The following is a 23,656-nucleotide window of genomic DNA, read 5'->3' on the forward strand; positions in this document are numbered from 1 at the left end:
TAGTGAAATGTTCCTCTAGTCCAGAACACACTGGGATTTTTCCACTGTGATGTCCACTTCTATCATGTCATTGATTCTGCTTAATCTGTTGTCTGGTTCGGTTCTTCTTCTGGTCCCGTATGTTTGTATGTCCTGCAGCCCACATTTAGGCAGCTGGCCAGCAGCAGCAGATGTAACCTGACATTTATTTCTGCACAATAACATCTACATAAAGTAATGCTGAAAGTGACGCTCTTCCGCTTAGGGCTACATCAGTTGAAAGTCGTTTGACCTTTGAACTCATTTTAATGTTAAACAGTTTAGCCATAGAAAAGAAATGCACATGCTCTTAACTGAGAGGCAAAGGTGTTTTTTAAGTTGTTTTTGGCCTCTTAAATCTTGTTCACAAATGTTTTTTATCTTGTAATTTTTTTACACAATTTTGAAGGTTCTACATTGTAGCAGATACAGAAAGGCTTTAGCCTTTTCTTAGTGTGATCACAACAGAATCTTCTATTCTGTTTAAGGTTGCTGATGTTACTCCAGGCTTCAATACATACGTGTATCATTTATATTATATACAGTATAGTTGTATCGGAAGATTGCAGGTTTAGTTCTCGCCCCCCCATGTGTTGAAGTGTCCTTGGGCAGGACACTGATCCCCACATTGGTCCTGGTGGTTCTAGTCGGCGCCAGTGTTCAGCAGGGGAGCGGCCATCAGTGTGTGTGAATGGGACTGTGACTTTCAAGTGTTCAGAACCTTCAAGGAAGACAGTAAACGCCATTTTCTACCATTTTTATTTTGCAAGTACCAAAAAGCAACAATTTTAATTTGATTTAACATGAATTGGTTTTCGGTGATTCTTCTTGGACCCCCGCCTTGACTCGAGCATCCCCGTGGGTGTGTGAATAAGTGGGTACAGAAAAATGGATGAATCATACTTTCAAATTAGTCCGGTAACTCACAACCACAAGTGAACTAGTGGAAACTCTACTGCTTTGAAGGGTTGAGGAAAACACAAAACCACATTTTTCCAGTCTCAAACAACACACACAAACACCGCCCGTCTGTTGTTTCTTCAAATGCTTCATGCTCATTTTAGATTCAATTTAGAGCATACCTCTAGCTGTTTATCCACAAAAAAAGGAAGTTTTGTGCTTTATTTTTTTGTATATACAACTATTTACCAAAGAGGATTTAGGATGAACAAAAAACCTGAGGCAGGAATTAAACATTACCTTTTAATAGAGATGGAACATCACAGAAAGGCATGTTGGTGTTATCATCCAGATTTTCAGAGAACATAAGGAGAAATGTTCATTTACAGCTCCAAAGACCGTACAGACACAAGAATGTTACATAAGTCTTAAAAAAAAAAAAATCACATTTGACAAACTTATATTACCGCGATTCTATTATAGTATATTCCATACGTTTCTTTGTAGTGTGAGTCTTGACTGAGGTTGATTCATGGCAGCTGCACTAAAAATCTTCTTCCTTGGAACATTTGGCCATGGAAGGAAAAAGATTTTAGTGCAGCTGCCATGACTCAACTTCATAGCGGTACTTGGACGAATGAGAACCTTCAGCGACGTTTGTAGTACGAAGAAAGAGTTTGCTTGTGGCTCATGCTTTGATGGACAGCATAGCATCCAGGAGGTTGCCTGTGTGTTTGATGTGGGCCGTGATGAAACCATGCCTTTCTAACAGCAGCCTGTACTCGCTGGCACTTCTCTGCTTCCCTTCACTCAGGCTGAGGGCCTGCAGCAGGCCACGACTTGGGCCGCCTCGGTCGTCATCCAGAAAGATCTCGCTGAGCAGGAGTCCACAGCCTATTGTGTTCAGGAGCAAAACCAAGTTCAGATAACAGCAGAAGATTTCAACTCCGACTCCGATCATCTTTGATCCATTTAAAAAGCGTTCCCAGCTGTATTTTAATTATGACTGTCGATTTGAGCCTAAATTAAAAAAAAATATGTCGTTTTCAAGAGATAGTTTCTACAGAGCGGCAGTAGTTATTAAAAAATTAATCTCTGAGTTGTGGGCGGGACTGTTGGCGCAGAGCAACCCCCTTCCGCTTTCCCCCTTCCCTTTGCTGAGAGCTCTCGGTTTACATGCTGTCCTGCTAGCTTACAGCCCCTCACAACCCCAACCTAACATTACCGGTGGAACAAATGGCGAGCAACATTGGAGCTGTCCAGTCTTGATCCAGATGCCAGCCCAGATGATGAAAATGGCGCCGGTGTGTGTGTGGACGCTCGTCTTCTCCCTTTGCTGTTGTTCATAATCCTGTTGTTTCTGTACTTTAGTACGTTATTAACAGAGTCTATCCTGTTGTACAATCGCCAGTTTCTTTAAGGTACTCATTTTTATGGTCTGGCTTTTAATCCACCATGAGACTTTGGTTAATGTAGTGTTATTGTACTGTTTTTATCTCCCTATATCTAATCTTGTGTTCTGAAATGTTTTAGTGTTTGTTTTCTTTTATTTCTTGTGTTCAGCACTTTGTGTCTACTGCTGTTGTATAAAAGTGCTATATAAATAAATTTGAGTTGAGGGGTGCGACTTATACTCAGGAGCAACTTATATGTGATTTAAAAAACAAAAACAAATATTGGGTCATATATTGGTTATTTTCCTGCTAACAACCGGTTGCCCTTTAGTGGTTGTTTCCCACTAACAACCACTAGAGGGCACTGTTGGTGTGCGTATCAGTATTTGCTAATAACAGCAATGCAGAAGAAGAAGCACCACCCAAAACAAACATGGAGGAGAATCTGACTGTTCTCCTGAACTTTATGGAATTTGCATCGAGACGTTTTTATTCTTGTTTGAATGGTTTTCCTCCCTCTGACTAATGCAGGACAGCAGGTCTTTAAACCGGGTTACAGAGAGGCGGTAGTACCGCTGAAAGTGCCAATATTCAGACGCAAACTCCTGCAGTAGATGGTAAAAACCGCCAAAAAAGAAAAGGAAAAGGACAGGGAGACCGTACAGTCCATACAGTTAATGCTTCCTTGTAGCGATGAGACTAAAAACTTGATGGTCGCTTTTCCCACACACATAATTTATGAATGCATTTTTGGACAAGTACTGAGCATCAAATTTGACACGCGTTGAAAAAGAGGCAATGGATGCCAATTTGACACGTGAATCACGTTTGGTGATTACGCTGTGTTCACACCAAACTTTTCTCCCAAAAGTTTGACTTATACTCCAGTGCAACTTATGTATAGATTTCTTCTTCGTTATTATGCATTTTTAGCTTCTGTGACTTATAGTCCAAATGTAATTTTGATCTTAATTTTCTTTACATGATCTTGTCCATCATAAGAAAAATATCACAAGAATATATCAAAAACACAGTTTGTATTGGAGTGGGTCTTTAAACTAAAATTAACATAATATAAGGTGAAAAACTGTAGTTGACTTTTTATCATAGCTGTCGCTGTTTAGCCTAAAAAAGTATCTGTAAAATATTTACCTTGGGAGGCAGATTCTGCAATTTTCTTCAGAAGAACATGCAGCTTCTCATCGGTCAAATCATGGAGCACTCTGGCCAGAATGTACAGATCAGCTTTGGGCAAATCGTCTTTAAGAAAGTCTCCTGTTGGACAAAACGCCAGGTTTCAGTGATGGAAGTTTAAAAGCGATGCAAAAGTTCTAAAAATACAAACACCAACCGACCTGCAACAAAAGACACCTTCTTGTCACTGTTAGCAGGTAGGAAATGCTCTCTCATTTCTATAACAGCAGGCAGGTCAAACACTGTTACCGACATTCCTGGATGGGCTTTGGTGAACTCGTAGGCCATGGCGCCGGTGCATCCTAAAACACAAAGTGAAGACCATAAGCATTTGTTTTTGTCATTTATATTTGATCAAGTATAGTTATGCAAACTTTTGTACATTTACCGCCAAGGTCGCAGGCTGTTTTAAACCTGGAGAGATCAAAGGCTGTTGCTACAGCCGCTGCTGTGACTTTTGCAAAGCTATGCATGCCGCTCATAAATCTCAGTTTCAATTCTTGGCTACTGCAAACAGAATCCTTTAAACAGAGACACAAGTGGTACACAAATGAAAGAAAATATTTAGTAATCACCTCTTTTTCTTTGGAAAAAGGTCTAATCTGCAGTAAATATAATCTGAGGAACATTAACCTGACAGCGCTCCTTATGTCTTTTCACTTTCTCGTGCTGGCTGACTCCTTCATGAACTGCACTGTCGAGATGTGAAAAAAGAGGCCAGAGAGTTTCATTGCAGTGCCGAATGTATCCGTGCAGAGAAAAGGGAGCATCTGAGCGCAAGAAACTCGTGGCTAAATCTGTGTTCTCAAACAGTGCCTTTGGGTGTGCTGGTGGCAAACACAAGAAAACATCAAATAAACAAAAAAACAAAAAAGGATTCCTTACATTTATGTTTTGAATAAACTATATACAGAACACACAATATAAATTTAAGTAAATTTAACCTTTGAAAAGCTGATAATTAGGGAAATCATAAAATGAATACATTTACGAGAATAAAGTCGTAAAATTATGAGAAAAGTCTTAATTTTACTAGAATGAACTCAAAGTTATGAGAACAGTCATCATTTTACAAGAATAAAGTGGTAAAATTATGAGAAAAATCATAAATTTACAAGAATAAACCGATGGAATTGAGAAAAAAAAGTCTATTTCAGGAAATTAAAGTTAAAATTTCATAAATTGTAAACTGGGAATTTAAGAGATTAAAGTCATAAAGAATATAAAAATAACCAATATATGAAGTGTAGAGGTCCAAATGCATTATGGGATATAGATTCCTATGATATACTAAGGCTTTATGACCATAAATGGCTGCATTGAGGGATTAAGTCGGCACCAAATGTGGATGAAAGCTTACACCACCAACTTTATTTTAAAAAAAGCACAGATTTTTTGTTGTAAAAATACAACTTTTTTGCTCATAATTTTACGACTTTGTCCTAATATATCAACTTCTTCTTTTTTTTTGTGGCGACTCTAAAGCTTCGCCGAAGATAATAATCCCAAAAGTTCTGACTAACTTTTGTCTTTAATCTTTACCAGTCCCAGAGACACACATGCCTCCAGCAGACATTCGGTCCCTTTGACGGATGCTTTGATCTCTTCAGCCACTCGTGCAGCATCCAGGCCGGGTTTGTTGTGTAACAAGTCAAACACGCAGAAACTGGAGGCTGTGAAAAGAGCCTGAAAAGGAGGAAGTGAAAGTTTGTCATATAGGTGCATTTATATGCATGTGTATCTTCATCGCTCTTGCATTCTTAAAGACGCACTTCGATCCTCTTTTGATCTATTTTCAAAGCGTTCTCAGTGGTCTTTGCATTATGATGATGCTGTTTTTAGCCAACAACCTGTGTCCTTTTTTAGGGCATAGTTTCTGCAGAGCGGCAGGACTTCATTAGAAATTTGCCTCTGAGCTGTGGGCGGGACTGTTGGAGTGGAGTAGATGCCAGATGGAGAATCCTGATTCATCACCCCAGAGAAGGCGTCTCCACTGAGCCTAGAGTCCAGTGGCGGCGTGTTTTACACCACTGCATCCGATGCTTTGCATTGCACTTGGTGATGTGTGGCTTGGATGCAGCTGCTCAGCCATGCAAACACATTCCATGAAGCTCTCAGCGTACTCTACTTAGGCTAATCTGAACGTCACGTGAGGTTTGGAGCTCTGTAGCAATTGATTGTGTAGAAAGTGGGTGACCTCTTTGTGCTACTGTTGTCCCAAGAACCTTCCATTTTGTTATGATAGATCTGACAGTTGACAGTGGAAAATTTAAGAGCAAGGCAATTTCACGACTGGATTGGTTGCACAGGTGGCATCCTGTGACAGTTCCACGCTGGGGTTCACTGAGCTCCGGAGAGCGGCTCATTCTTTCACAGATGTTTGTGAAAACAGTCTGTAAAAAAAACAGCCTGCATGTCTGAGTGCTTGATTTCTTTACACCTGTGGCCAGACTAAATGGTTAGGACAAACTACTACCACTACTAACTACTAACTCTACTACCAAAACTTTTGGTAGTAGAGTTTATGCCATTCATCATCAGAAAAAGAACATGTTAACATGTTCTTGTGGCGTGGGTCTTTAAACACTTTGCTTTGCAAACTCTTCTTTAAATACATGAGGCACTGCATTGACTCTTGCTGTCCTGACAATAAGAATGAAGAACATTCAAGAATAGAGAAGCCATGAGTGAAATACGATGAAAAACAAACGGCTGTGGGGAAATAAAAATGTAATTGCCAAACTTGGGCGTAACCCTGTCTACATCAAAGTTACGCAACTGTGAAAGTTTTTGCTCGCTCAAAGAAAAAAAAAAAAGTGAAATTTGTGGTCATTACTTTGCTAAAACCTCCAACTGAGTTAGTTCAAGTGTCTGTTGAACTACCTCAGGTTTCTTGCTGTTTGCACTAAGCTGTGGTTGTTTTGAAAAAGTGCCACGTTTGTGAACGCTGATACATTCTGAAATCAAAGAGAGGTTTTTGTCACCGTTTATGAATGAATCAGAAAGGTGGCATCAGTAGCTGTTATTTGGAAAACTTGTTAAGCCCAATGTGAAGAAAGATATTTCTAACTATGTAGTACTGCAGCTAACAATAAACCCCATATATAACATTTAATCCTATTTATATTTGTGGTGTTGTGTATTAATAACTTTGTGTTGTTACTAGTTTGTTCCTGAAAGAGGAAGTAGTAACATCTGTTAGAGGGAAAGAAGCAGAGAGGAACAAAAAAAGGGTTTGAGGAGGACAAAGCAATGTTTAAAGTATGTTTCAAGGATGTCACCATGCTAACAGAGGGGAAAACAATGTAACTCCTGTCTGCTGAATATGTTAGTTTGAGCTCTTGGGTAAAAATAAAACAACATCTCTCAAGTATAAAGCATCAAATTAGCAGGAAAAAGTGTCACATTGATCTCAAGAGGTTTATTCTAGTCAAAGAAAGGGCTGGAACGGAGTTTGGGGACTAATTACACCCTCGTAAAATCCTCCGGTGGTAGTGGAAGCGTTTGTAAAAAACATGGTTGAAAGGGAAGCAGATGCAATCTTTGTGGAACAAAATTTCTCAACTCACCAGAAAATACTGACTCTCATGAGATAAAAGAGCATCGTCCTCAAGAACAAATCACCAATGAGGATCTCAAAAGGCAACGTCATCATTAAACACCTGTTACCTTTGAGGCTTTGAATCCATCCATCAGCTCACAGATTCTCTCCAAATCTTGTTTGTTAGGTTTGCTGTCTTGTGTTTCTGTCCCACTTTGCTCCACTTCCTGTTGTCTGTTCAGTTGTATGATTACATTTTCACAGTTTTGGGACTTAAATTCTCCATCATTGGGTTTTGACGTGTTGCTGGCCGTTGACCAGGAACCCCCACCCACTCCACTCTCATGGTTTGTCCTTTTTACCTATCAGAGGGAATCATTTTGTAAGTCAAACACATTGGGAGCAAAATAATTAGGACAGATTTTGTTCACATGATAAGACAAAGAAACCTTATGTGCGGGACTGTTTGAAGAACTGTTGTGAATGCGCTGCGTTAGGCTGGGAGAGGAACTTTTCTCCAAGGTGTGCGGCTGCTGATCGAGTACCGAGGTTCCGAGGGGCCCGTTGGGGATTATGTGGGCGGACCCCTTTTTCTCAACGGCAAAGGAAGAGGAATGGTTGTAAATAATGTCAAGCTGTTTGCAGAAATGGTTGAGGGGGAAACCCACAACATTCAGGAAGTCTCCATGGACATACTCTACAAGCATCCCACCAAGAGCTTGGATACCGTAGCCGCCTGCCTTGTCCCTAAAAAACAAGACAAAAACATTTCCCTTCAACAATTTCACCAAAAGAGAAGGGATCAGATGCAAACAAAGTGTGCAGTTTCTGAGTAAAAATGCAAAAATGCTTGTTTATATGCATTAATACATTTCCAAAAAAATAGAATATCATGAATATATAAAAGTTCAAAAAATTAAACTTTCTTAAAATACACATTCAAGGCCCACTGTTGAATTGATTTCAAGTTTTTGTTTATCTGTTTCTACGAAAGTTTTATTTTTTTAATAGAATTATGGAAATAAACACTTTTCCATGTCATTCTAGTTTTTGGGTTTCTCTTTGTTTTACAAGTAATCAATATAAAAGCAACCATCAACAGTGGTATGAGAAAGTTTGGGCACCCCTGATAACGTTCAAGATTTTTCTTCATAAATCTTTGGTTGTTTGGATCATCAATTTCAGTTAAATATATCATATAGCAGATGAACACAGTGATATTTGAGAAGTGAAATGAAGTTTATTGGATTTAAAGAAACTGTGCTATAATTACTTAAACAAAAATAGGCAGGTGCGTAAATTTGGGAACCCCTGTTTTATTTATTTGACTATCTTTAACAATTGGAACACAACATCTGTTTTATAAGCTCATTGACCCTTGACCTACATATACATGTGTAGCCAATCATGAGAAGAGGCATTTAAGGTGGCCAAGAGCAAGTTTTTCTCCTCTTTGCATCTTCTCTGAGGAATGTCAACATGGGAACCTCAAAACAGCTGTCAGATGACCTGAAACGGAAGATTGTTCAACATCATGGTTTAGGTGAAGGATACAAAAAGCTTGCTAAGAGATTTCAGCTGTCAATTTCCACTGTGAGGGAATATAGTGAGTACGGTAAATGGAAGAACACAGGCACAGTTCGAGCAAAGGCCCGGAGTGGCCGGCCCAGAAAAATCTCAGTTAGGCAGAGGTGAAGGATGGTGAGAACAATCAAACTCCACCCACAGACCAGCTCCAAAGATCTACAACGTGATCTGGCTGCTGATGGTGTCACTGTGCTTCGTTCAACCATTCAGCGCACTTTGCACAAGGAGATGCTGTGTGGAAGAGTAATGCGGAAGAAGCCTTTTCTGCGCACATGCCACAAACAGAGTCGCTTGAGGTTTGCTAAAGCACATTTGGATAAGTCAGCTTCCTTTTGGAATAAGGTGCTGTGGACTGATGAAACTAAAATGGAGTTATTTATACATAAGGGGGCGGTATGCTTGGCAAACAACGAACACAGCATTCCAAGAAAAACACTTACTACCAACAGTAAAATTTGGTGGCGGTTCCATCATGCTTTGGGGCCGTGTGGCCAGTGCAGGTACTGGAAATCTTGTCAAAGTTGAAGGTCGCATGGATTCCAATCAGTATCAACAGATTCTTACAAACAATGTTCAAGAATCAGTGACTTAGTTAAAGTTGTGCCGGGGCTAGATACTTCAACAAGACAATGACCCTAAAAACTGCTCTATTTCTACAAAGCCATTCATGCAGAGGAACAAGTACAATGTTCTGGAATGGCCATCTCAGTCCCCAGACATGAATAGTATTGAAAGTTTTTGGTGTGATTTAAAGCGGGCTCTCCATGCTTGGAAGCCATCAAATCTGACTGAACTGGAGATGTTTTGCAAAGAGGAATGGTCCAAAATACCTTCAACCAGAATCCAGACCCTTATTGGAAGCTATAGGAAGCGATTGAAGGCTGTCATTTCTACAAAAGTTGGATCTACTCAACATTGATGGCATGTTTCTGTTGGGGTACCCAAATGCCTATTTTTTTGTTTAAGTAGTTATTGCACAGTTTCTTTAAATCCAATTAACTTCTTTTAACTTCTCAAATATCACTGTGTTCATCTGCAATATGATATATTTAACTGAAATTGATGATCAAAACGACCAATGATTTATGAAGAAAAATCTTGAACGTTATCAGGGGTGCCCAAACTTTCTCGTTTCACTGTACAACACTCCCTTCATCACAATTGCTTCGTGGTTCTTAACATTTGTGACGCCTGATTAATTCTGATCATTTAAATACTATGCAGTGGGTTTTACAGCTGTGCAGTGGTTAGCACCTTTGCCACACAGCAGGAAGGTCATGGTTCAAACCAGCAAACCCAATAGGGATTTAGCGGGTTTTGCAAATAAATGGATGGATACCATATAGCACGAGTATAAAGACAATATAAAATATATTAAAGAATGGAAGTTAGTCAGAGGTACTGGTCCAAAAAACCTGATAAAAACGTAATAGAAAATGGTTTGCGGGTGCATTTTGTACACGATCAGCTGTTGTCGCTTGAGAACAACAAAACACTGCAGGAGAAACGACAGGAGATCACAGAAGACTAAGGTCCTTCAGCGTTTGCAGGACTTAAAGAGTTTTTTTAAAGACAGCCTTCTTCTACAAAGTGAGCTGCTGAGGGGGCTAATGCACTGACAGGAACAGGAAGAGGATCGACAAACTGGTGCGGAGATCCGGTTCTGCTCTGGGATGCCCCTTAGAGCCTGTGACTGTGGTGGGTGAGAGGAGGATGTTAAACTCTTCATTATCTTCATCATCCCCTGCATGAGACCAAAAGTGCAGTGAGCAGCTCCTTCAGTCAGAGACTTCTGTTGGAGTTTGGGTTGTTATAATTTGCTCACACGCTCTTATCACCCGAAAATGATGGTGTCTCAGTTCTGTCTTTCAGTCACAACACAGATGTGCAAAGTGGCGATTATACAAGATAGGATGTTCCTGTTCTGCCTGATTGAATGACTCATTTTCATGTCATCAACCCCAGCCTACAATAGAAATAGACGCCATGCACTGGGAAGGCAGACCTCCTCTGTTGCAGTTGCGCTGTGACAGACAGGTTTCTCCTTCTGCAAAAGGCTAACAAAAAGAACCAAAATTCTTCTCTTTGTTAAAGAAATAGTCAAAACCCTGAAAACGTTAACACCCCGCTGCAGGAAGATCTTTCTTCCTATCAGCTATTAGAGTCTAAAACACCTCCTTTATAGAAACTAGTCCAGGAGTAGCCAACTCTGGTCCTCAAGAGACACAACCCTGCCTGTTTTCCAGCTCTCCCTGCCCTGCTTAATGCTGACTACCTCAATCACATGTGTTCACTCAATCAAAGACGTGGAATCACTCCAGTAAGCTAATCAGCAGCAAGCCGGTCAGGGAACTGGAGGACAGGCAGGGTTGTGGCCAGGCCTGCACTAAACAATAATCATTTCTGTTATTACTTCTTTAAGTGTATTTTTTTCGTGTTACATTAGATATGTGCTGTTTTTTTAGTAGGCTATGGTAGCAGGGTAATTTCCCCTTAGTGAGATCAATAACGTTTTACTCTTTCTATAAAACTTCTCAAAAAGCCATATAAATGTTTGCAAGAGGATGATCAGGACACATCCAAGTTATTTAAAACATTGGGAGAAAAAAAAAGCAGGGATTGGCAATGTTTCTAATTTACCAGTTAAAAGTAAACTTGACCAAAACTGACATGGGAGGCCTAAAAGGCAACAATTAAACACAAATGTAAAGAAAAGTCAGCATTAAAGTCCAAAATACAACAGGAGCCTCATGAGTTAACAGCTTTTTACTCTTAGAAAAGTTAATTGACAGAAAATAAAAATCAATATATTCTATAATGCAGGTGCAAGTTCAAATGTTCATACTCACATGGGTTCACCACTATTGATGTATTCCCACAGCATATCTTCTGACAGATCAGCAAACTTCACCTTTGTTTCTTCGTAGAAGGCTATCATCTGGTAGTCCACCTCCTGATCTAGTGAAAGGCAACGTGAGTTTTAGGAATTAATGGGCCTTTTTTTCTCTGAAAACACACATTTCCAAAAACTGATATCCAACCAAAACCATTTAAGACACTACAAAGCATACAGTGGGGCAAAAACATATTTAGTCTACCAAAAATTGTGCAAGTTCTCCCTCTTCGATCAATTTTTATTTATAAAGCACTTTTCATACAAAAGGTAACACAAAGTGCTATACACCAAAATAAATAGTATATAAAAAAAAGCACAATAAAAAAAAAAACCCAACCCCCCACCCCCACACACACGTACACACACAAAACCTCCAAACCCCTTAACTGATGTAGATCGACAGTGGGAAACTGCCTGAGCATGTATATGTTGGCTGTTGGAAACGTTAGTGGTTGGGGATCTCCTCCTATGTAGACAAACGCATGGCCAGTCAAGTGCAGCATCATAGATGGGGACCCGCCTCACCACAGCAAAGCAGTAATTCAGGTTCCCACCCAGAGCTGCAGTGGCTGAACAGCAGCTGACACAGAGGGGGAGGACCCGACTGAGGAAGCGTCGGAAATAAAAAATGATCATTAAAAAAGATGAGACAGGCTTGTAATTTTCATCATAGCTATACCTCGACTATGCGACAAAATGAGAGAAAAATCCAGAAAATCACATTTTTAAAGAATCTCTTCGTAAATTACGGTGAAAAATAAGGATTTGTCACATCACCTAGTGGGGGTGGGATGGTGATAGGTTGAGCCGGGTCCTGGCTGGTTGGGTGGGCCGGGGTGGGTTTGGGGGGGTGGGCTCTGCCGGGCCTGTCGTTCTCCCGGCTCGGGGCTCTGGTTGCCTGGGTGGGGTGGTGGTGGGGGCGCACACTCTGCCGGCAACTTGGCAGGGGTTCCTGGGCGGGTGCCTGCTGGGCACAGGGTAGGCAGTGCGGCTGACCGGGAACGGCGGCCGGGTGCCGTGCTGGGTGGCAGGTCGCCGTGGCGGGGGCTGGGGGGGGGGGCTTGGGGCTCTGGGGCCTGGGGTCGTCTGCCCGTGGCCGGTGTTTCGCCCGTGGCCGGTAGTTGGCGCGTGGCCTGGCCCCCCGGGGGTCGGCGCCGCAGTCACAGCAGGGGTTAATGGGTTCACTTGGGTGGGTTTATTTCATTATTATTATTATTATTATTATATTAATTCTTTTATTATTATTATTATTATTATTAATATTAATATTATTATTATTTTATTATTTATTTATTTATTTTTGGGGGGGGGGCCTGGGGGGGCAGTGTGCTAGTCCTTAGGGGGGCCAGGGTATGAATGGTGGGGCTGGACCCCCTGCCCCCCCGTTCTGGCACCGGGACCCTTCCTTGCTGGCTGTCTCTCGGCGCCGCGAGGCTCTGGCCTCCAACTGCGGCTGGCTTGGCGTTTCTGGCTGCCCGGCCGCTCTGGGAGGGGGGGCGCCTACCGCGGCCGGCTGGGGGGCCAGTCGCTCGGGGGAGCCTTCTCCCCCGGTTGTGCCCATCCGCCCGCTCCTCCCCGCTCTCACCCAAACAAATATTACACACAGGCACATAGGGCCCCGGGATCTGGATGGGAGGGGTATGCTGGCGGGGCTCACTGGGGATGCCCCTCTCTGGGTTCTTGTTGGCACCCGCCCTCCTCCCCGCTTTTTACTTGCATATTAGACACTCTGATTCATCTAGGGCCTTGTGGAGAGGGTCTGGTGGAGGGGGGCACGGTGAAACATCCGTGCTCACCTTTCGCTGGCCCCCCCACAATTTTAACTTCCTCTGTAGACACACACACTGCATGCTAGCAGCACACACACAGCAAATACACACCACTCACAGAGGGACTCCGGAGTGGGGGGCTTTGCGGCTTGGCAGCGGTGGAGCCCCCCACACTGGTGACCTCCTATTTTACCTGCAGCACACACACAGCACTCCCACACCTCCATACATGGGTGGGGTCGGGGGGGGGCGGCCGGTCTTCACCCGCCTGGTCCTCTCAGGGCGGCCGGGCTTATGGGTGTCCTGTCGGCTGCGGGAAGGGTCGGGCATGCGGCGCTGGGGGTCGGCCGGCTGGGGGGGGGGGGTTACTGCTTGGCGGCGGGGGTAGGGAGGGTAACCAGATGATTGTGAGTATGTGTGTGTGAGTGCATGGGTAGGACCGACCTGGGGGCTGGCTCGCTGGGACCCTCTGGGGCTTTCCCTCCCCATCACAGAGAGGGGAGGGCACTGAGAGGGTTGGGGAGGGGGGGTCAGATATTATGGCGGGGGGGGGGGGGGTGTTGTAGTGTGTCGGGTTTTAGGGGGGTGGCTGTGACTGTGGGTGCGTGGCGATCCCTGGGTTGCTAGGGTCGCGTGCCTGGGCTGGCTTGCGGGGACGGGGCGCCGGTCGGGTGGTGGCCGGCTCATGGGTTCCGGGGCCCTGGCTTTGTTCCCTGGCCTTTGTCTCGGTGTCCGGCGCCCGGTGGCCCCCATGGCTGCCGCCTGGTACGGCTAAGCGCTCCTGTCTTGTGGCCTGGGGGCCGGACACTGGGTTCGCTTGTGCCTCTGGGCATTGGGGGGGCCCCTGTAGGGGGGCCCTCTCTGTGATAGTTTTTTGTGATAGTAAAACCTGTCCAACACAAAAAGCCTTCAGCTCTAATCTGTTTGCTCAGCTGTTGGACAGAACAAGTTAGAAAAAAAAAAAAAAAAAAAAAAATAAGGATTTGATCGTCTACAAATAATCAAGATTTCTGGTTTTCACAGACCTGTAACTTCTTCTGTAAGAGGATCCTCTGTCCTCCACTCGTTACCTGTATTAATGGCACCTTTGAACTTGTTACCTATATAATACACACCTATCCACAACCTCAAACACTCACACTCCAAACTTCACTATGACACAAACCAAAGAGCTGTCTAAGGACACCAGAAACAACATTGTTCAGGGCTCCAGACTAACTTTTTTCACTAGGAGCACAGTGGCCCCTAACTGAAAATTTTAGGGGCGCAACCAGAAAATTTAGGGGCGCATACCGTAAATCAACATGCTAACCAAATCTACTAATTTCCACTGTATTACTAATAAATACATTAATAATAGATGCAGAAATTACAATGTGCTGTTTCAAGTTCAGTGTCACATTTTATTCTGCACTTTTGAAGATGCAACAAGAAAGTAAACTGACAGCACCATCACTGTCATGACAGTACAAATAAGTAAAGAAAACGGATGGAAATTTATCTTTGTGACACCAAATAGGTGCAGCCAAGATGCACAATAAGCGTGTTTGAGATCACCCAGGTGAACTCAACGCTGCGCAGATCACCTGGTGTGAGACATATATTTTTGTTTTTGCTCCAACATCAACTGTCAATCATCACAAAAATATCGCGAGAAAGGGGTGGGAGCAAGGGGCAAACCTACCCGGACACAGCTGGAAACTGAACTGACTGAAAGCTGCCGTACAGACTACAAAACAATGCATTATGGGACATATGTCCTGATGGTTTTTGTAGTGGAGTGATTAATTAAAATAATTTAAAATACCAATTCATTAAAAAAGGCTACATATATATAGGCTATTATAAAACATTAAAATAATCATAAAATATATAATAACACAGATCATACTAAGGGGGAGAAGAATATTAAAACTAAATTGAATGTTAAGGACAACTCCAATTTCCTGTTCTCCTTCAGTCTTGCTGCACTGCAGATCCGGCCCCCCGGTTTCCCCAACGATCCAGGCGAGGTGCTGGTTCATCTCAAACACGTCTATCGTTGCATTTTCCCCCAAGTATTTTCAGTGTGTCTAAAACTAATGTTGTTTTTACTCGAGCATGTTTAAAGTTCAAGCCCCGTTAGCTGTCACGCATGTAGGTGGGGGACATTTATTCTCCTCAGCTGACCCGACTCCAGCGGGAGCGGTGTGCTGCCGTAACGGCCGTGCATAAACCCTTTGATGCACCGCCGTAACCAAAACCTAAACCTTCCTCCGGGTCTGTGCGGCCCAGAGAAAAGTTCAGCATGGACTGCATGTATTTAGAAAATTACGAGCGAATAAATACGTTCTAAAGGAAAGTAAGGAACTCCTTAATGTGGTCCGGGGAAGGAGGGGGCTGTCAGGTGTCCTGCTTTCAAGCCCTGTCATTGTCCCGCCCCCAATAGTCATTTACCCCACTGTGATTGGTTGGTCAGCTCCGCGCACGACAATGAAAAAGTGTCATTCATACAAACTGGCGGCCTGCAGTAACATTAAACCTTCATATTAAGGCGGGGGCCGCAAAATATCATCTTGGGGGCCGCAAATAGCCCGCGGGCCGCGAGTTTGAGACCCCTGCTGTAGACTCTGGCACTGGTACACTAGCCGCAGGTCTGAATAACGAATCAATAGTTCGCTTACCCATAGCTCAGACGCACATATCAGGTTGTGACATTTGTCTCCGTTTCCTTCCCACAGATGTTTACGCGCACTCGATTATCTCTAGGCCCCGCCCCCTCCACGCATTTTAGCCACTCACAGTGGCTTTCCCTATTCTTCTCACACGCAGTGGCCGCCTCACAGACAGGTATCACGCGAGAGTGTACGTGCTCGCGTTTCATGAGTATGTGCGCGAGTGTGTGTCTGCCTGCGTGCGTGTGCGCTCGCGTCTCATTGATTATTTCATTGATCATTGACGTGCCCCTTCCACGTTTAATGTATAAAAAATACGAAGGGTGGGGGAGGCAAATTTACTGGTCGCGCATGTGCGACTGGATGTAAAATTCAGTCGCACACTCTCAAATTTTGGTCGCAAAATGCGACCAATTGCTCGCAGTCTGGAGCCCTGTTGTTGGTTACTGTAAGCAGCTTGGTGTGAAGAAATCAACTATGGGAGCAATTATAAGGAAATGGAAGACATACAAGACCACTGATGATCTCCCTCCATCTAGGGCTCCCCACAAGATCTTACCGCTTGGGGTCAAAGCGGTCACAAGAACGGTGAGCAAAAATCCCAGAACCACATGGGGGAGACCTAGTGAATGACCTGCAGAGAGCTGGTGACAAAGTAACAAAGGCTATAATCAGTAACTCACTACGCCTCCAGGGACTCAGATCCTGCAGTGCCAGACGTGTCCCCCTGCTAAGGCCAGAACATCTTCAGGCCCATCTTGTCCTATGGTCTGATGAAACCAGTAGAAGCTCTACTCGTCGCGGACAAAGAATGCTGAGTTGCATCCAAAGAACACCATACCTACTGTAAAGCATGGGGGTGGAAACATCATGGTTTGGTTCTGTTTTTCAGTAAAGGGATCAAGACGACTGATCTGTGTAAACGAAAGAATGAATGGGGCCTTGTATCGTCAGATTTGTTTGTTTTTTTAGTGAAAATCTCCATCCATCAGCAAGAGCATTGAAGATGAAACGTGACAGAGTCTTTCAGCATAACAACAATCCCCAAACACACTGCGCGGGTAATGAAGGAGTTTCTTTATAAGAAGCATTTCAAGGTCCTGGAGTGGCCTAGCTAGTCTCCAGATCTTAATCCCTTAGAAAAATCTTTGGAGGGATTTGAAGGTCCATGTTTCCCAGCAGCAGCCCCAAAACATCACTGCTCTAGAGGAGATCTGCATGGAGGAATGGGCCAAAATCCCAGCAACAGGTTTTGAAAACCTTGTGAAGACTTACAGAAAACATTTGACTGCTGTCATTGCCAACAAAGGGTATATAACAAAGTATTGAGTTGAACTTCTGTTATTGAGCAAATACCTATTTTCCAGCATAATTTACAAAATATTCTTTAACAATCAGACAATGTGAATATCTAGATTTTTTCTCTCCATTTCTTCGTCATAGTTGAGGTATAACTTATGATGAAAATTACAGGCCTCTCTCATCTTTTTTAGTGGGAGAACTTACACAGTTGATGGCTGACTAAATGCTTCTTTGCCCCACAGTAAATCAGCAAAAGTGTGGGACATAAGTGCCTAATAACCAAATGTCACCACCAGGTAAACTGCAGCTTTAACTGTTCCAGATTTCAGACTTACTGTCTTTCTCATGGCAGAGTACGATAGCAACACCAGTAAAAACACTGTGCTCTTTGCCACTCAGGCTGAAAAAGAAAAGACAAGAATATAGCAAATACAATCAATATGCATAGCTAAAATATTTTATTTAAAAAAACTAAGCAATTCATTCTGACCTTGAAAGCATCCTGTAAGCATCCTGTTTGTCCACTGGCTTCTCTAGAATCATACTATTTACCGTCTGTGTAAAAATCAAACTAAAGTTAATTCAAAAATAATTACAAGCAGTAAAGATGTAAAGCACTTTAATTTCTAGGACTTACAACAATTGTGTCGGCCCCGATCACAATGTCAGGAGTTTTCAGGTGTTTCTTAAATGATTGAAGTCACAATATGTTATAAAAAACCTCAGTAGTTTTGTCATTTTTATTATTCTTTTTTATTGGAGTTGAACTTACAAATGGCATCCTCCTAGCCACCTCCAGGGCTTTCTGCTTGGCAGTCTCAACAGCATACTCGTGAGGTGCTTTGAAAAGTCCCTTATCCAGGGTTTCTTTAAACCATGACGGTACAACCTCAAAGCGTAAGCCCTGACACACACACAGAAAATCAACATCAAGTTTTGTTTCCCATAAAACCGTTACATTTTTATTTTCTATAAAACTTACATATAAGTATTAAAACATTAATTATGATTTTGTTACTGAGTTAATCTTCAAACCGACATATAGAGCATATTAAAAATAGTAAAATCGGGACAAATATGCAACAGCTGTATCAAACCAAAAAGGTCTGCTAACTTATATATACTTATACAAATACAATAAATGCTTCACAAAAATAATTTAAAGACCCACTCTGATAAAAATCTTGTTTTTGTCATGTCATGTTCTAGTAGCATTGTTTTGATTATGGAAGACATATAAAGAAAATGTATCTTAAAATTGCATTTTTAGTTATGTCTTCATTCAAATCGTGAATCAGGAGCAAACAGCGGCTGGATAATTCCGACATTGCACGCCATTTTTGCTGCACTGGTAATGTTAGGTTGGGGGTGTGAGGGGATGTGAGCTAACGAGGGAGAGAGTGTAAACGGAGAGATGATAGGAAGTGGGGGCGTATGGAGTCCTATACTGTTCATAATTAAATAAATAAATATTTAATTAAATAAATAAATATGACCTCATGCAAATACACAATCAACCAATAAATGTCTCATAAATATATAAAAAGATCATGAAATTGTGAAAAACCTGCACACTGATTTTAAATTAGCCATTATATTATTCAATATATTTCATTTTGCTATAAAAAACCTGTTCATTATTTTAAAACAGAATTTTAAAATATTCCTTTTATTCATGTGGAATATTATTATAATTCTACGTATTTTTTCAGAACCTTGGATTTCAAAATCAATATTTTCCAAAGTAGCTTTGTTTTTATTTCATGTGGCTGTTTTTCACAATGGAGTATTTATTTCATGAAGAGCTTTTTCAGGAGAATGGGTCTGTCTGTCAATCAAACTAGACAAGGCGGAGACACTTTTGTGATTGGCTACTCCTTTACTCAGACATGAGCAGCAGCACCCTGACTACATCGATCGAAGATGCTTCACCAAACGTGACGGCGCAATGCACACTCCTCAACACTAGGGGGGGTATGCACCTTGACACATCCACAGTGTTGCATGAAATTGGGCAGTTTTGCTTCTAAATTTGCGGATAAAAGTGGCTTTGGGCGAGTTTGCATAATTCGGGTGATTTTGTGGTCGGTTCGGCAATTTTCATCTTCTCATGAACATCTAGTAGTGGCCTAAGTTAGGCTGAGTGGTTGTTGGAGTTCCACTAAGCTTCTATGAACTGGAGTTTCCATGGACGCACCATGCCGCGTGTGGGAGGGGCAACAAGCTAATGTTTTTAGCCTTATAGCCACATGGAGCGGTTGCTTGTGCTTATCTCAGTAACAATGCATGGATGCACAATGTACATGGAGTGTGTTAAGATGTCAGAAACGTCATCGCAGGAAAGGTTCAACATTTTCCCTGAGAGGGAAAAATAAAATCAGAGGACCTAATTATAATCATTGTCTCAATGAAAATAGAAAAATATCATGAGGTTCAGGAGGCCTCAGCAGGCTTGTCCCGCTTTGCGCAGCTGCCTGGACTGACTGTCGGTCCGCCAGCTCACCTCCTGCGAGCCGACACAAGGCACGATGTGAGCTATGAGTGAATGGCGTAAGAATGAGGAGTGTTTCGACGACCGGAGCTCCTCTGTGGTTTGGTCCACACAAACCTTCAAACTACAAAAACAGAGTCGTAGATGTTTGCTTCTTCTGCAGCAGACAGATTGTTTGTCTCTATTTGATCTCTAATGTCAGCAAAGCCGCGCAGATATTCCTGAAACATGTAATCTCTCTGACTGGCACACCGCAGAGCGGGTATCGAGGAATAAGAGTCGATTTCCATGGATGAGCCAATGAGCGTTTAGATCCCGCCCACTTTCACTGATTGACAGACAGACCCATTCTCCTGAAAAAGCTCTTCATGAAATAAATAAGCCATTCTGAAATACAGCAACATGAAATAAAAACAAAGCTACTTTGGAAAATATTGATTTTGAAATACGAGCTTCTGAAAAAAAACAGAATTATAATAATATTCCACATGATTAAAAATGAATATTTTAAAATGCTGTTATAAAATAATTAACAGGTTTTTAAAGCAAAATGAAATATATTGAATAATATAATGGCTAATTTAAAATCTGTGTGCAGGTTTTTCACAATTTCATGATCTTTTTATATAATTATGAGAGATTTATTGGCTTATTGTGTTTTTGCATGAGGCCATATTTATTTATTTAATTAAATATTTATTTATTTAATTATGAACAGTATAGGACTCCATAGGGGCGGGCTTACATTGCGCCAATGATCCCAAAGATTGTTGGAGTGGGACTTTAAAGTATTTATATTTACTTTTCTTCTTTAAAAATATAATTATTCAGTCTGGGCAAAACTTGCATTCAATCTACTGAAAACGTTATAAACACCATCAAAACTGAACATACAGCATTGCGGAGTATTTCCTGTCGTCTAGGGGAGGCGCTGGCCAGCACAACCAGTTTACCAGCGAGCTTGGAGATGACTGGGTTCAGCACCATGGTGGCCTTTGTTTCGAGCTGCCCTGTGAGTGCACACGGTTAAACATTACTTAGGTGGCCTCATTTCTGTCATATGATAGACCAGAAAGAAGACCAGTGGTCTCTTCTTGCTTGCATTGCCAACAATTTTAAAACTTTCCTTTTTTTTATTAACTAGTTAGCAAACAATTACATAAAAGTATCATTTATACCAGGGCTCTGTATCCTGGGACTCCAGAACCTCATGTGGCTCTTTTACCCCTCCATTGTAGCTCTTTGGTTAAAGAAAAACATATAAAACATTGCTTTTGATCTCATTAAAAAAATAGCTCCAAAGGAAGTAGGTAGTTAAGTAAACTAGCTCAAACTTTATTCAATTCTTCACAAACAGTTGAAGGACAGCACAAGTCGAACTAAAACAGAAATTTGACAGATTTCTGAGTGCTGTGTACCACAGATAATCAATTGGGGGTCAGTGAGCACAACCAGAATAAAGGGGATTATAAAGCAGATTTTGCATTTTTGAACATTTTAGGGTTAAAAAAATACAATATGGGTCAGTCATCTACATCAGATTTAATCTTGTTTAAATAGTTCTAAATAATTCTTTTTAAATCACTGCCTACAACTACATTTGCTACAATGAGATGATCCTATGTGACACAGTGTCATTTATTTTGAAAGGAAATCACGTGAACCTTTGTCAAAAATAGTCATCAATTTTTCACATTTTGAATAAAGGGTAAGTTTTTCTTTATGTTTATTGTTTATTTATGTAAAAATGGTACATTTATATTTATAGTAGTCACAGTAACATAATAAATATAAATAAGTGTCTTGTTTTTCTGAAGGATAAGTAGTTAATAAGAAATCGACCCGAATGGCTTTTATGTAAAAGAAAAGAAAAAAACTAAAAACTTTTGCTAAATATGAACCGATATTATTATTGTAATTATTATAAACACAGGTTTTTATCGTAAAAAGTGTTATCATAAACCTCGAAAGACTTTTTATTTTGTACAAAACATAGAATAATTTAAATATATATAATTTTGCTGTCCTATTTTGAATGAGCTATCTATCTTCTGTGGCAGCTATTGTCTGAAAGTTTGTTGAGACTCGTTGTTTTTTTTAAAAGCCTAGTTTACTGGCTAAACTTTACTGTACAGCGCCAAAATACGTCTTCAAAAACTGTATTTTATATAAATATATGTTATTGTTATTTATTAAATAGTACAGCGACAATACATTTAAAAACTCACAGCCTCTTACCTGCACAGGTCCAGACCGCCTGCTAATAGTGACTGTTTGCTAACCAGAAAAGGCTAGCCTGCTTCACGCATGCGTAAAGATGACGTTTCACAGAGTAGGCAGAGCCTGCTTTCCGTTCATGTCATTCTTTCATTAAAGTTCAAATAAAAAAAATAAAAAATTCTTTCATACTTTTTTAAAACAACTTTATTGAACAAAATGGAAGTAACTACAGTACAGAAAACAATGATCATATATATAACATGCATTTTACACAAAAACATTCAATGCTCTACAACTTTCAAATATACATAGCTTTCTGATTATAGTACGGAGATGCATTTCAATTTGTTTGATTTATATGGGCAAAAAATACAAGATGATGAGTATTTGCATTTATGAATATAAACTGGGCCAAATATAATAAGATTACTTATTGTTGTTTCTTATTTGAGTCCACATTTTTACTATGAAAGCCAAAAATTGTGTGTTCAAATTTCAGAGTGGACTTGTGGTGAATATATTCTTTGATGAATTGAAAGCACTTTTTCCACAAAAGTCTACTTTCAGCTCAATTCCTAAAATGATGGTTAATTCTTTAAGGGGGCTCTATGCAAAAGGTACAGTCAGGGTCAATTCTTTTAACGTATCTTAGCATGAATTGATTGATGGGATACATTTTGTGCATTATTTAAAAAAAAATTTCTTCTGATTATTTATCTCTAATTTTTTGTCACACTTTTTTCTCTCAAACCAATGTGTAAAAAACAAAGATTTTTTTCTCGTATATATTTGTTTTTATACTATACCAGGGGTCAGCAACGTTTATGACATGAAGTGATTGACTATTTTTTTGGGGGGAGTTTTTCCTTACCGCGAAGGGGGGTCTAAGGGCAGGGATGCCAGTATAGCTTAGTCAGTTTGTTAGTTCATTTTAGTATTTTTCTATTGAACTCTTTGTATTCGTGATCCCTTTGATTTCATGTTTTACTTCGAAGCCCATCGAGACAACTGTTGTTGTGATTTTGGGCTATACAAATAAAATTGAATTGAATTGAATAAATCAATCAAATCAATCGCTAATTTAAAATATTCTCATTGCCATCACCAACTATAATGCATCATAACTAAATGTCATAATATGTCATATCAACAGCAATAGGATTGGATCTGTCAGAACAAAATACCATCTAAAAACTTCACAACCAACAGTAAAATAAGTGTTTTAAGGTTTATTCATCTTTTGCTACAATATGAGACAGAGCCTGAGTTACTTCATGTAAGTTCATTATGTGATGGTGCTTTTAATGCATGTAAAATTAAATGTTTTTACTTTTTCGTTAGTTTGTGTAATTATAGTAAGATACATTGTCATCAATTGGATTGCATAATTATTCACACACACACACCCCAGTAAATAGAGTGGCGATCAGGTGTAGTATTCATTTTTAAAACTTGATCACAGTTCATATTGACATTTGGCAGAACAGACAGAAAGTCTGGGTTTAATCTGACATTGTTTGGTAATTATTCAGCAAACTGAACTCATAACTTCCTAATGACAACGCTGCATGATTGGACCCTTCCCTTATGACGCCATAGGGGGGGAAAAGATCATTGTGACAAGCGATGATCACTCAAACCCTATTTTTTTCAAATCTGAAAAACACAGAGGACAGATCAAGAGCTTATT

At 40.9% G+C, this 23,656-nt stretch overlaps 1 protein-coding gene across 2 annotated transcripts; it reads right to left on the bottom strand.

The window, feature by feature from the left end:
* Window positions 1-760: 760 nt before the first annotated feature.
* asmtl (acetylserotonin O-methyltransferase like) lies at window positions 761-22,066 on the bottom strand. Of its 2 annotated transcripts, none has more exons than XM_023950820.1 (15): window positions 21,985-22,066; window positions 20,641-20,756; window positions 18,028-18,159; window positions 17,893-17,940; window positions 17,746-17,810; window positions 17,591-17,655; window positions 11,484-11,592; window positions 7,497-7,794; window positions 7,176-7,409; window positions 5,030-5,192; window positions 4,140-4,333; window positions 3,895-4,027; window positions 3,668-3,808; window positions 3,465-3,587; window positions 761-1,812 (listed from the first exon to the last, which is right to left on the bottom strand). In XM_023950820.1, exons 2-15 carry the CDS (start codon window positions 20,731-20,733, stop codon window positions 1,607-1,609), a joined length of 2,004 nt encoding a protein of 667 aa, XP_023806588.1. In that variant the 5' UTR covers window positions 20,734-20,756; window positions 21,985-22,066; the 3' UTR covers window positions 761-1,606. The 2 variants fall into 2 exon arrangements, with proteins under 2 accessions (XP_023806588.1, XP_023806589.1); XM_023950821.1 differs by having other exon boundaries at window positions 21,975-22,015.
* Window positions 22,067-23,656: the final 1,590 nt, after the last annotated feature.

This window comes from Oryzias latipes, chromosome 21 (assembly GCF_002234675.1).
Source record: "Oryzias latipes chromosome 21, ASM223467v1".
In the NCBI taxonomy this organism is placed as follows: domain Eukaryota; kingdom Metazoa; phylum Chordata; class Actinopteri; order Beloniformes; family Adrianichthyidae; genus Oryzias; species Oryzias latipes.